The sequence below is a fragment of the Amblyomma mixtum genome, chromosome 10 (assembly GCF_055824585.1).
Source record: "Amblyomma mixtum isolate Tamu chromosome 10, ASM5582458v1, whole genome shotgun sequence".
NCBI lineage: Eukaryota > Metazoa > Arthropoda > Arachnida > Ixodida > Ixodidae > Amblyomma > Amblyomma mixtum.
This window is the reverse complement of record NC_143021.1, coordinates 136,758,062-136,771,618: the sequence shown is the minus strand read 5'-3', so window position 1 is coordinate 136,771,618 and position 13,557 is coordinate 136,758,062. Positions and strand designations below refer to the sequence as shown.

The following is a 13,557-nucleotide window of genomic DNA, read 5'->3' as shown; positions in this document are numbered from 1 at the left end:
GTCCAAGCCAGGGCTCGTATTTTTTAGTTCAGAAATAGTTCGGTGTACTTCCTCAGGGGTAACTGGAAAGAGATAGAATGAATGCGGTGTACGGGGCATGCTTATCTCTGAAGTTGGGTGTGGGTGATTGTAGGATGATAAAAAGTGATTGCAGAAAGCATTCGCAATATCTTTAGGTTGGTTGTATGATATGCCATTGAAAGTAATTTTAGATATAGGGGCATTCAGAGAACGCCTGTTTAAAAATTCGTTGAATAGTTTCCACTGTTTCTTGGAATCATTTTTGTTTAAGTTGAACGCTCGCTCATAACGTTTTTTTGCAAGGCTTAATAGAGAGTTCAAAATGTTGCGGTATTTTCTATAGCGGGCTGCAAGCGCAAGGTTAAACGGCTGTTTTTTAGTTTTTTTATACAAATTATCTTTTTTGCGAATGCTTTCCAGAAGTGCACTAGTCATCCAAGGGTTAAATGTGAATTTGTATTTCTTTTTGCATTTGACAGTAGAAGTGCTAGAGGAAACGGCCTGAAGGAAAGACGTGCAAAAGTACTCAAGTGCCAGCACAGGGTCGCGAAGATTGTAAACAACTGACCAATCGGTAGCAGATAGCGATTCAATAAAAGTTGTGTCATTAAATACCGACGTAAAGTACGAACGGTTGGGGCAGGATGCTGTGGAGTTAATGGATACGAAAATAGGAAAATGGTCAGTAATTTCGACGTTTACTACTCCCGAAATGAGGGGAAGCGATAAATTTGAAAGTGCATGGTCGATGAGCGAATGAGTGCCATGAGAGGCAATTCTTGTAGGGGACTCAATTAGGCATTCAAAACCGTAACCAGAAAAACAATCCGTATAAGCTTTATATGTTGAGGAGCTGGTGTCGAGAAGATTGATATTTATGTCTCCCATAATTAATACTTGTTTATTTTCGCTGGATAGCTTACGAAGGATTGCATCAAGTGAATCGAGAAAATCGGACTCAGAAGATGAAGGAGATCGATAAATGCAGCCTATGACTAGTTTATTGTTATGATTACCAGGAAATGATGAATCAGTTTCAATCCAGACAGCTTCGCAGTAGGCAGCATTAATTAGTAAGTCATGCCTACGAGTATATGTGACACGAGGTGAAATGAAAATGGCAGAGCCACCATGACTGTTATTAGGGCGATGACAATATTCAGCTTGATAAGAATGAAAACCGTATAAATTGGAGTCATCAACTGCAAGCCAAGTTTCAGATATGCAAATGAAAGAAAACGAGTGATGCAGCGAAGCAATAAAGTTACTAATGCCATCGTTATTTTTGCGGAGGCTCCGCGCATTGAAATGAATCAGCGAAAGTTGATTTTTATCTAGTAAACTTTTCAGCTCAGGAGGAGAGAGCATTGTGACCGGGAAAAATGGGTAGATAGAAGAAGGGCGTCAAGAAAAAGAGAAGAAACTTAGGTGAAGATGCTTAGGTCAGACTCCGAAGATATGCGATAAACCGTGCTGTCGACAGTTTGCCTTGCCCTTATTGTGCAGAGTTCAGTCCACAAAAACTGCCAGCCATGTTCTTTCTTTAGGGCGCGTGCTTTAGAAAACAGCTTCTTCTTTTCAAGGGTTAAATGGTCATTCACATAAACAGGTGATGCTTTGGCTGGGGGAAAACCAATCTGGGTAGTCTGTAGGCGCGCCTTGCGTGCTTTCTTGATGAAGTCAGTTTTCTTATCGCGACATAAGAAGCGAGCGATGATGGCTTTGTCATCGGATTTAGAGGACACGCGGTGGATGGTATCGAGGTCAGAACTAGAAACAGGACAGCCGATGGCATCACCCATTTGCTCCAAAATGGCGTAGCAGTCCTCATCCTTCGTTGAAGGGACGCCTTTTATTTCAATATTGTTCAGCCTGGAGTACTGTTCCAAATCTCCAACTCTTTTCTCCAACAGAGCATTTTGGGCTTTCAGATCTTCGTTGGATGCCGTGAGCTCTTTCTTGGACGCCATGAGCTGTTCCTGTTTCACAATCATTTCATCAAATTTGTCACTCAAAAACTGCACGCTCTCTTTCAAGGAGGAGCATTCGTCGAGACCGATGTTTTGAAATTTAATCTGAATTTTCGACTGGATGTCATCAATCAACGATGCTAGCTTTTTCTCGAACGATTCCTCAAGGGATTCTAGCTTCTTGGCTAGTTCCGCGTTTGTAGGCATTACAGAATGCAAGGCTATCGCCACAGAAACTGCAATGAAGACAAGACCACAGACGAGAGATGCTATTCAGCAGCGGGTACACCAGCAGTTGCGACTCGAAATTTGACGAAATTGTGAAGGAAGAAAACAGACCAACCTGCACGGACAAGCGATGTGTTAAGGGCAGCTCAAGATGCCGCAACTGCCCCGCTGCTGCTGCTAAGTGAAGCTGGGTGCCGATCTGTCGTCCTTTTTTGTACTTCCTCCTGGTGGCGAACAGTGGCCGACGCAGCCGCAGTAGGTGGAAAACCACGCAGCCGCAGCAGGTCCTCAGGCAGATGAAACGCAGATCACACTTGTTGGGGCGTCGGGAGGAAATGGGCTATAGACAGATGATAAGATCGGGATCGGGATCGGTCAGGGTAGAATGATACACCTGCACGGACAAGCGATGTGTTAAGGGCAGCTCAAGATGCCGCAACTGCCCCGCTGCTGCTGCTAAGTGAAGCCGGGTGCCGATCTGTCGTCCTTTTTTGTACTTCCTCCTGGTGGCTAACAGTGGCCGACGCAGCCGCAGCAGGTCCTCAGGCAGATGAAACGCAGATCACACTTGTTGGGGCGTCGGGAGGAAATGGGCTATAGACAGATGATAAGATCGGGATCGGGATCGGTCAGGGTAGAATGATACACCTGCACGGACAAGCGATGTGTTAAGGGCAGCTCAAGATGCCGCAACTGCCCCGCTGCTGCTGCTAAGTGCTGCCCCGCTGCTGCTGCTAAGCGTGCATACAAAGACTTGTTTGTTATGTATCGATTAAATTTCTATAAACCTACGTTCAGAGATGCATCGCCGATAAACGGTCTTTCAGTTTCCCTTCAGAACAGCTACTGTGCATTAGGGCTCCTGAATTGATGAGGGAAATTACAAAAAAAATAAGACGGAGTTTCCCCGCAGCTATAGTAGCTGCTAACTTCTGAAACTATCTCACCAATGACCAACTCTCAACTGGTAAACGCAGGTGCGTGCGACAGCGGAGGATGCAAGCATGAAAAAGGCGACGGAACGGTTCGCGAACTTCCGCTCGTGATTGTGGCCTCTGTGCCTCGTGTAGCAGTCCATTATTTGGCTGAGGTGCTCATGACAACACAAAGCAGTCATTCGCCAAGTTGACATGTGCCCACCTTGGAAGGTATTTCAGAGCACCCGCAATGTTACACGTGACCACTAACACACCCGGCTAAGCAGCATTTAATTCTCAGGTGTAACAGAGATCTAGTGTGCCCGCTCGAAAATTCAGCAGCCATAATTTCAAGATTTCTCTGTATGTTGAGACGTACTGTTTTTTACTTACAAATAAGTTTTCGAACGGCCTAGCGGCGCTAAGGCGATTCGAATGCAATACGAACCCGCATGTTTCTGAAGCACCTCGTGCAGATGGAAAGCACTGGCAGTTCTGTGGAGACCACTCAACTACGCAGCATTTAAATCATGGGTGTAGCACAAGTAAACTGTTCCCGCTTAAATCTTGCAGTACCCCATAGTTCATGCTTTTTCTATTACCTTGCCTTCTGACATTCATGTTTCCTACGTGGCGTGGAGCCGTCAGATATCCACTGCAGAGATGTATCCTACGCAAACTTAAGGTATATAATAGCAGAGGAGCATTGCTCATGATGTAAAAAATAGCGCACAGGGAACACACGGGACGGAAAGTAAACGACGCAGACAAGCGCTAACTCCCGTGTGTTCCCTGTGCGCTATTTTTTACATCATGAACGTTATCCAACTTGCCCAACTTTCCGCTTTGCTGAGCATTGCTCCTCAGATTTGCGACAGATCGGCGGAAACAACAACAGAGTTCAAGAAAATTGCGCGTACTTATCAAACCTGGAATGGTCTCGCAGCACGAATATCATCAACACAGCATGCACAACCTTCCACATTCACAATAGAGCTGCCTGACCTTAATGTCAGCACTACTTCACGAAGGAAGCTGCTGCACACGTACACAAGACGGTGTGGTCACTTTAATAAAAGATTTATTACGAATGATGCATGCGAAGTATGAAGAAAACAGAGTATGGCAACAATTGCAGAAATATGTAGTCTCCCATGATGTGCAGTGGTATGCGTAGCTTGAACTTCAGAAGGCCTTATTTGGAATCTCGAAGCTGGTCGGGTTTGGTGTTCGATATCAGCCGAGAGTGTGATACCAGTCCTTCTCGTAGATCTCGTATAGAGTCTGCAAAATCAAACAGAAATGTTCAGTCTGTTGCCGCAAGAGACAAACAAATGCTGCAAGATCGTTGGGCCAATATTTTTCCAAGGTCGACAATGGGAACAGTAGCTAGAGGAAAAGAAAGAATATCAGTAGACGAGGCAAAAATACACGATAGTGCAACATTTGCATTACCAACCTTTCCGGCTTTCTTGGTGAAAATGCTTTTAATTTGGAAGATTGTAAGTCATTGTTGTCGAAATATAGGCAATGGACGATTCTTCCGTCGCTCGCCTAGAGCATTTAAAATTGCCATAGAAAACCATTGGGGGAACCATTTTGGCAATATCGAAAACGTTACGAGCAAACAACAAAAGAATTAAAGCCTGCCGAAGGAAGAACTGCGGCTGTACTGACTGTCAAAGTGAAATCTTACAATATATACAGTGATTGTGTTCATAAAATCTTTCGAATTGAAATGTGATTTCGGCCGCAATTGCTGGGTATGAGACTCCTTTAGTCATTGCTATCGCTCACTGTGCTTACCTGCTATGTGTCACACTTCCCAGAAAATGAAAAAGGCCGCACGTTTAAACTAGCCGCAAGTGAGATGCAGAATATGTGGCAACAGAAGAGGTATCACTAGAATTGGGCACAAAAAAGGCGGAAAACGATACCCACCCACTTTTCGCTTTCGCATGCGGCCAGCAGGAACTCTTGCATCCGCGTCACTATAGGCCGCAGGGCGCCTATATCGTGGCCACTGGAGGACTGCATCTTGTAGTCCCAACTGGAAATCAACAGTAGTGCGCTCATTAGTCACATATGATAGAATTTATTTTATTTCAGGAACAAATTATGGCTTTCCAGAAACGCCTATGTGCCTTACAATAGTACCTGTGGCAGAATTGCAGAGAACATAACATTGCACACATAAGATATAATGCCACTTTGATTTACGTATTTGATAAGAAGCTGTAATATTACCGCGCATTTGTGCCGCAAATTCATTGTGCGATAACCTTAGAATATAAACAGAACGAATCTTATTCGAGCGCTAAAAATGCCCTGGTTACTGCACGGCAACATGAAAGTAACACAACTCTTTCATAGTGTCTAAAAAACAGTTTGAAAAAGTTGTACTTAAAAACTATAAATGCGCTTAAAGAAGGTAAGATCTCACATTTTTTAAACCAATTACCATAGCGGGGACACGGGCATTTCTCATCGTGCTAACACCTGTTGTGGCTAATGGTTTGGTGAACGAGATTTGTCTTTGTTCGAGAAAACCTTCTTGCGAATAACTAACAGATAGAATTTTGCATGTTGTGAACTCGGACCAACAATGATTCTGGTCTAAAGTTTAACTAAGACATTGTTGACCTGAAAGTAGATGCAACTTAATATACTGATCTGGAATTTGATTACTGCACGCTTTTCCTGTTGTACCCTCTACAGAAGGAAAGACAGTAAGGTCTCAGTGGCATACCAGAGGTTTTTCCTGCCTTGAAAGTGCATGGCGCAGTAGAGAGCCGATGCGGCCTTCTTTGAGAGCTTTATCCAGGCCATTGTGTAGTCGTCCAGGCACACCTCCAGGATGTACAGGGCCGTCAGATGTTCCGCTTTGCTTGCCTGTGAAAGGCAGGAAACGTGGGGCAGCCAGTCAGTTAAAAAGGCAGCAACTTCACTACACGGGTCTGTGGAGCAGACAGGACCTTATCAATGGCTATTTCTCGTCCCCTGAAACTAGTGAGAAATAAATCAACAAATATTCCATCAGGAAACCGCTCAGGCGCAGCACTCAACAGCATTAGATTATTCAGAAAAAAAATTGTTGCTTGTATGGTGCATGGACAATAAATCTTTGCCAGCAACTTTTTCTTTAAAAAAAATTTACCACCTCTACACGTAGGTTGGTCTAACAAAACTATTACCCCTAGTAGTTGTTATTTTGGCAATGCCTCAAAATATACCAATCCTTTCCCAGCCTTTCGGACTTGCAGAGTTGTTCATGTGCCTTTCTCAAGGAAGAGAAAGAACCGTGCCTTTTAGTATGCAGTCATATTTAAGAAAAAAGAATTTCAATTTTGACACATGGCTGCCGATTGCTCACATGGCACTCCAAGAGGAATTACCGAGAGTACCTGGAATTTTAAACCATGCTCGAGCATACTTCGACGTCGTGAACGTTAATTATTATAGGAGAAAATTGCTGTTGGCCAGTATGGTTAGCTTACCACATCCTAGCAGGTAAACGACATCGTTCGCCACCGCAGCCCCATTAGTTTTCTACACCGAAAATCGTTTCAAACTGATCAGAAGTGAAGTGAGTGGCGCGAAAAGTCTTACACTGTTTTAAGCAGCCATTTCGGCTGCTGAACAGCAACAATATGCTCAGAAATAAATGTGTAGTTGGTTTTACTGAGAACAAAATCTGGATAGTTGTCCCTTTAAATGAAAGCGTGCATCTAATAAGTAATGACTTGCTCTCGGACGAAGGCAAACCGCGATGTTAAGGACTTCACTTTACTGAACCATAATATAGTTTAATAAATTAAGTTTCGATATTTCGTCAGCTAATCGCCATAAAACGTGCCGCATGCATGCGTCTGTGGGTCATCTGCGCATCAGTCTGTGCTCTATAGGAAACATTACAACCTCACCGCTCCGCTTAGAATCTCCAAACAGTGACAGTACAATGGTGACAATGTTGTGGCACCTTAGAGTCTGTTCTGAAAGCTCGCCTGTATCCAGCACCTATCTAACTTATTGCGCGGCGAAGGCACGTCCTTGATGGCGAGCAACATGACAGGCTTATTGCCATCCACAAATTAATGAGCACACCACTCCAATACTCTGAAAGCTTCTATATTTTCTGCTATGAAAAGCAGTCATTGTCGAACACCCTCCGCAGACCACAATAAGCCAGGAATATAACCGAAAGCACGAAGTGCACATACCTTGGCAGCCTTGCAGTTGCGACTCAGGACGTCCAGGGGCAACGGCAAGTTCAGGGACCAATCGATGGTCTGAAGAATGTCCTCTTCCATTTTGCACAGTTCCCTCTCCGTGGTTTCTCCCGTGCCTAGAGTCGATTCGAGGTAGGAACGGTAGGGAAGGTGGCACTCGGGCTCCTTGTGCTGCACCGCAACACACAGTGCTGCAGCCCACAGCAGCTCCATCTGGCGCTTATCCACGGAGCGCATCTGAATAGTGAAAAGCAGCAGAGGCCGGAGCACGGAAGAGTCAAGAGACAGTCTTCACTCATAGCTCCCAGCAGAGCTTTGTACACACATACACATTCTTCCGGCACTCTTAGTCAAATAAAACTGCAGCAAAACAAGCCTAAGAACTGATTGATATGCTCTTGGCTTAGTTACAAAGCGCATCAGGATAATTAGTGCCATGGCGTCAGAAGCCCTTTGTTATCCGTCATTCACCACAACACATCACGCTAACGAAGGGTAGACGATATGGAGTTAACGAGAGCTTGTGTTCGAATAAAGTGTTCCGTTTTGAGTGTACCTTTACAAGTACAGCCTTTGTCAAAAGTTTGGAGCCCAGGGGCTTTTGTTTTGAACCACACTGCGTCGTTCTTAATGGATCTCTAGTGCTCCAAATTTCCTGGACATAAGAACATTTCTGGTACTGCCTCTTGCAATAGGTAGGACTTCCATGAATGCTCCTGGAGTCCCAATATAAAGCTTGGAAGTGAACCCCCTGGGCTCCAAACTTTTGACAAAGACTGTATATATTTAAGACGACACACCTACCAGAGCATGTCTTCAGCACGAGCCACGGTCTGAAGCTGCAGCATGAATAGTTCCAGCAACCAACTAGCAATGGCGACATGATATCACACAGCCACAAACGATGAACCAACTTATATCACGACTTGGTGCTTTGCGAATGAAAAAGGAAAAACAATAAAAGCTGCAGATGCCTTGTTATAAGACACACGAACTTGCACTACTTGAGAGATCGAGTTACATGGGAAACTTGACGTATAATACTTTACTTCGGTAATTCAGAAAATCCAAAAACAATTGTGCTGCCTTAACGAATGGAAGGATAAAGAATCCACAGTGAAGTTTCAAGCTTTTCCTAGCATAATAGTTAGTAAAGATCGTTCCTATATGTCGCAAGTTTCACGTCGATTTAAGCTGAAACGTAACTCTAGGCCATCTTTCACTTGCATCAAATACGAATTTGTTCGTACATGTACCAGACTAAGTAAAGCTGAAAGTCAGCGCTCTATTTTCTAATGCTCCACTCTTCTTTCGGGAGCTTCTTGTGAACACTATTAAAATGTAATGATAGAAGCTTTGCTTACCTGTAAGTAGCGATCCGCGATGGAGACGGCCAGAAAAAGCGTCTCCGGCGAGAACTGCAGCACGCTGCGGGTCCCGATGAGCCAGTGAACATTGCGCTCCCGTACTGAGCGATCCACCACCTTTTGGGCCGCTCAAAAATTCCCGTTTAAATTGGTCGCGTCAGCCCCCCCCCCCCCCCCCCCACTCCCCCCTTCCGGGCGCTAAATGGGCCACGGCGTTGGCCATTCCTTGAAATTTCAGAGTTCGAAAGCCCCCGTACAACTTCTTGCCAACGGGCTTTTTTCCACTTAATGCCGGATGAAAATGGGGAACGCCTTCGCTGTAGGTGTTATTCCAACTATGCCGTTTCACAAAATAAACTGGCCAAGTGCACAGCGGATTATGTGTCCACAGCTGACTCATATGCTTATGCTCTGTTTAAGCCGGAACTGCTTTAGCTACTATACTCCCGGAAAACTCCTCTTCAAAGTGCTGCAGAGGGGAGGGAAGAAAGAAAAGAAGCAAAGCTTTTGTCCCTCTGGTGTCGGGCATGGGCTGCTCATTGTTCAGGAGAGGGGTGGGTAGGGTGAAAAGGGGTAAGCGTTTTTGTGGTTTCAGCACAGCAAAATTCAAAAGGAGCAATTGTTACAGATTACTTGGGTGCTTACAGAGCTGGTACGCTTAGTGAGTTCGCGTCGTTCCCTGTCAGAACGCGCACGAGGTTCAAACAGGTCCGCGGTTTTTTGTGTGAAATGTGAGAAAAATCAGCATTCCGTTAACACACTGCTTTCTTATTTATGCAGTAAATTTTCTTCATGCGTGCGGAAACAAAAGTGAAAATAATTACAATTGCGAGAGTTACCCTACGTGTTGCGCCCGAGATGACGCTGTCCAAGAAAGAGACTACGTCAAAAGCATCCACTGCATGTTACGTTTCTTTCGGTTGTTTTATGCGTATCTAATTCTGCAGAGAAGTCCCCAGAGGTATGAAACAAAAACATAATAAATTGTTCATTTTTAGTTTTACGATTTTTCTTTTTAGCCGCAATGGTGCCGCAGTCCAGGAACTTAAGCCTGATGCATCTGCTTACGGGAATCCTGCATTCTAAATGTCTCCTGTGCTGGTGTCTTTATCACTGGAGCCGGCTACTTCCTTGTCGCCCCAAGAATTAGGGCTGCCTATTCAAAAACTATCTATTGCTCTAGCACTCAACAGTGAAGGCACTATGGCAAAACCGATTTCTTCGTTGACTCTTGGAGGGACACCAGGGGAGGCAGCTCAAGGTTAGGGGTTATTTAATGGGTCAGTCTTAGAGATGGGCTGGATTGAGGTTCCTTAAACACAATTCCTGTTTTACAAAATGCAGACCCTGGCCACGTTTTTTGTCCAAACTCCAACAAGAACAAGTTAAAAGCTCAACAATTTCAAAGCCTCTTACTTCTCTGATACAATCTAACGGTAAAAAGGGGTTTTGTTCGTTGCTGTGATTATTCAGGGACGTTATACAGGATGTTTAGGACCATCGCCCACTTCCGTTGTTCCTTCAAGTTGTAACGAAGTTCAGGTTCACCGAATTTTCTGATGTTTTTTACACAGTCACGGCAATAGGCTAATATACAATTGATGAACGCTTGTGAAGCGCACATCATGCGCAGGAATCGTAAAAGCAATCACATTTTTTATCTACTCCTGTGCTCGAGCTGAACGGTCAAAGGTGAGATAAACCTGCGTTATGTTCCCTCTAGACTGTAAGCTCGAGAAAGAATACATAGTAAAGTTCCTTTAGATCAGTACTGGCAAGTCTATTACTCGTAATGAATAACCTCAGCAGCGCGATAAAATGAAGACGGCGAACACACACTGAGACTACAGCACTGGCTCTGCAGCTGATTCTGTTGTGCCTATTTTATTTTGAATCCTCCTCGTTTTTCCGCGCTGCTTAAAATTTCCAGCGTAGAGAAGATTCGCGTTAAAAGCTCGTGACTAATGCTACGAATGTTTTCAGCAGGCTTTGCTTCCCAAGGGGTTTTCTTTTGGAGCACACCCGATGAGCGGTTATTTTGGGTGAAATAAATATATGAACCGTCCTTACGGAAAACATTTTTGATCTGCAACATCTTGACAATACACGTGCTTTGCCAAAAAAAACAAAATATTATTCCTGCGTGGTTCAATGTGTGCGATGATTGCATTCAGTATAGACTGTGAATATGAACTGTTCCGATTAAAAGTATAAATGGCTGCTGCCCGCATTTAAACGCCTTATCATGAAATACTGCGACCAGCAGTAAGAGGCGCAAATGAGGAAATCATGTTTTTTTTCTGCCGTCACGAAATCAAGGACTGTAATAGAATCTTTCTGCCAAATACCTGCAGGGATAAAGACTCTCAACTGACGTTTGTGACGAGGAGTTTTTCTAACTGGAAGCAAGCTATTATAAGATTTTAGAGACATGAGGCCTCGAAGCCGCATCGTGCGGCCATTAGCGTAACCGCAGCTACCAAAGCGTGTTTGAACGTAGCATCTGCTGATGTAATTGGGAAGCAAAAGAAAATGAAAGACTGACTGAAAGCACTGATGGTGTTATTATCTTCATTACAGTACTTAGAGTGCCAAGGACTGGCAGTGCGTGGTCATGATGACGCAGAAAGTCATCTAAGACAGCTTCTGGAACTTCGAGCCAACGACATTCCAGAACTGCAACCATGCTTAGGTGGCCTCTCATGACATTTTACATGAAATTTTGGAAATAATGGCTCATGATGACCTTTCAACAGCTTTAGATTCTACTCAACCGCCACAGCCACATTTCAACTTTTGCCGGAGAAACTAAGGATGTGTCAACATCGTATCACCCCACCTGCTTTTTCTTTAGTATTGTATGGTGAACATAACTAATAACTACCACTGTTATTTTTTTGTGTTTGCGTTTCTTAGCTATCCACCTTCCAGTATTTACTGACTTCACAAGCCTTTCACAAATAAGGTAAGATGCTGTATCAGTGAAACCCGATACGTGCAACCTGTCAACCTCCACAAGAAAGCTCTGCTCCAATGCTTAAAATCAATCAAGTGACAAAGCACTCTTCAATGCGGAAAAGAGTCCAGAATTCTGCACTGTGTGCATAATGTGCGCTATTAAAATTCGGTACCATTTTTTGCTCTAGGAGAAAGCTACCAAGTCAAATAACATAATTTATTTCAGTATCGACAGACAAATACAGTGCCCATAACTCTACAGGGTGCTATCAAAAATGCAGTAACAGCTTCACAGCGGCCATGATACGATAAAAAGCTAAACCTCAAATGCATAAATACGAAAACTATTTGCTTTCGTCGCTCGAAGGTGGAAGCTAACCCATGCGTGCTCTTTTCGAACACCTACATAATGTCTACCACAAGTGGATTTAAGCCACAATGGTTAGCAATTACTAAGGAATCATCAGCATAACAAAACGTCCTGCTGAAGTTGCATTCCATGACCCATTGCCAAACTCGGGTAAATTCACAAACCGCTCGTGGTCCTCTTGAGTAAATACAGGCGTCAGTGTTGAGCATAAAGACTGATGGCCGACACCTTAATTGTGGATTGCAAGTAAAACGACAAAAGTTTAGGAAAGCTTAAACTTATATTTCACATTTCTTGCATGATATTCCTGTACATTTTTTTACTGCAATCCCGTGCAGTAAATATGACTTTATTCTTAATCGAATTATGAATTTTAAGCAAAAATCAATTCTATAAAAATGAGACGATATGTGGGCAGCACCAGTCTCTTGCGTTTATATTTTCGAAATAAATCGCTCCAGCAGTGCGTTAGCCAAGTATGAAACCAGTTATATGGATTACATGCTACGCAGGGCTGCTGCATTTTCTCGTGGTCATTAAAAACCTCGGCGAAACGGGCTTAAATTAGCATTGCAAAAAATGAAAGCTGCGCAAAGGGAGCTGCGAGATGATTAATTTCTACCATACGTTTTCTATATTTAAACTCGCTAAAAATTGCGACTTATAGTACGCATGGTGCCGTGAAATGGTGAGCAAGAACACATCGGCAAATAACGACTCGTTGCCGAGATCAGTAAGTGCCAAAGAACTAATTCACATGTGTGCTCTCCAGGGCGGATAGGGGCGATACTAACTTCCTATCTGAACGCCTCATCCAGGCGTGTATTTGGTTTTGCTTGTGTATTTACTTTTGGGTGAGGTGGTCGGGGTCGGACAGATGGGTGTCTACTCGAAAGCGAGCCACACGTTTAGAGACGAATGAGAGGATATAGGAGTACATGCGGGGGCCACAGTTCAAGGAGGCGAGCTGAGAAAGGACGTGTTCGTGGCAAACACCGTCGAAGGCCTTGTGAACATCGACGGTCAAAAGTGCTTGAATTTGAGTGGGTATAGGTGACAGGGAGGTTTGCTGGAGAATCAGAAACATGTCCTGTGCAGAGACGCGGCGTCGGAAGGCAATCAGAGAATAAGGGAAGAACTCCCTCGCCTCGAGAAAATTAGAGAGTCGAGTCAGGGCCATTCGCTCAACGGTGTTACCAACGCAGGACGTCAGGGAGATTGGGCGGGAGGTAATAGAAAGAGGGAGGTTCGCCCGGCTTTGGAATCATAGAAATGAGGGAGGAGGTCCAGGAGCTCGGCAGGCAGCCGCTGTCCCAGGCCTCATTGTAGGTCTGAAGGTGGAATTCTTTGGCGCAATCAGGAAGGTTATGAAGTGTGGTGTATGTAATGGCATCCTCACCGGGAGCCGAGTGTGTAGCATTGGCCGCCAGAGTCGATTCGAGCTCCCGGGGAGTGAAGGAGTGGTCACTATCGGGGTTAGGTTCGTCAGAGAATACC

The 13,557-nt window shown here is 44.3% G+C and overlaps 1 protein-coding gene across 1 annotated transcript; it reads right to left on the bottom strand.

Annotated features, from left to right (window-relative positions):
* Positions 1-4,071: 4,071 nt before the first annotated feature.
* On the bottom strand, positions 4,072-12,073 carry LOC149327049 (G2/mitotic-specific cyclin-B2-like). Its single transcript, XM_089564771.1, has 6 exons — positions 12,070-12,073; positions 8,730-8,860; positions 7,357-7,602; positions 5,886-6,028; positions 5,078-5,186; positions 4,072-4,420 (listed from the first exon to the last, which is right to left on the bottom strand). The coding sequence occupies exons 1-6, from the start codon at positions 12,071-12,073 to the stop codon at positions 4,373-4,375; spliced, it is 681 nt and encodes a 226-aa protein (XP_089420897.1). The 3' UTR covers positions 4,072-4,372.
* Positions 12,074-13,557: the final 1,484 nt, after the last annotated feature.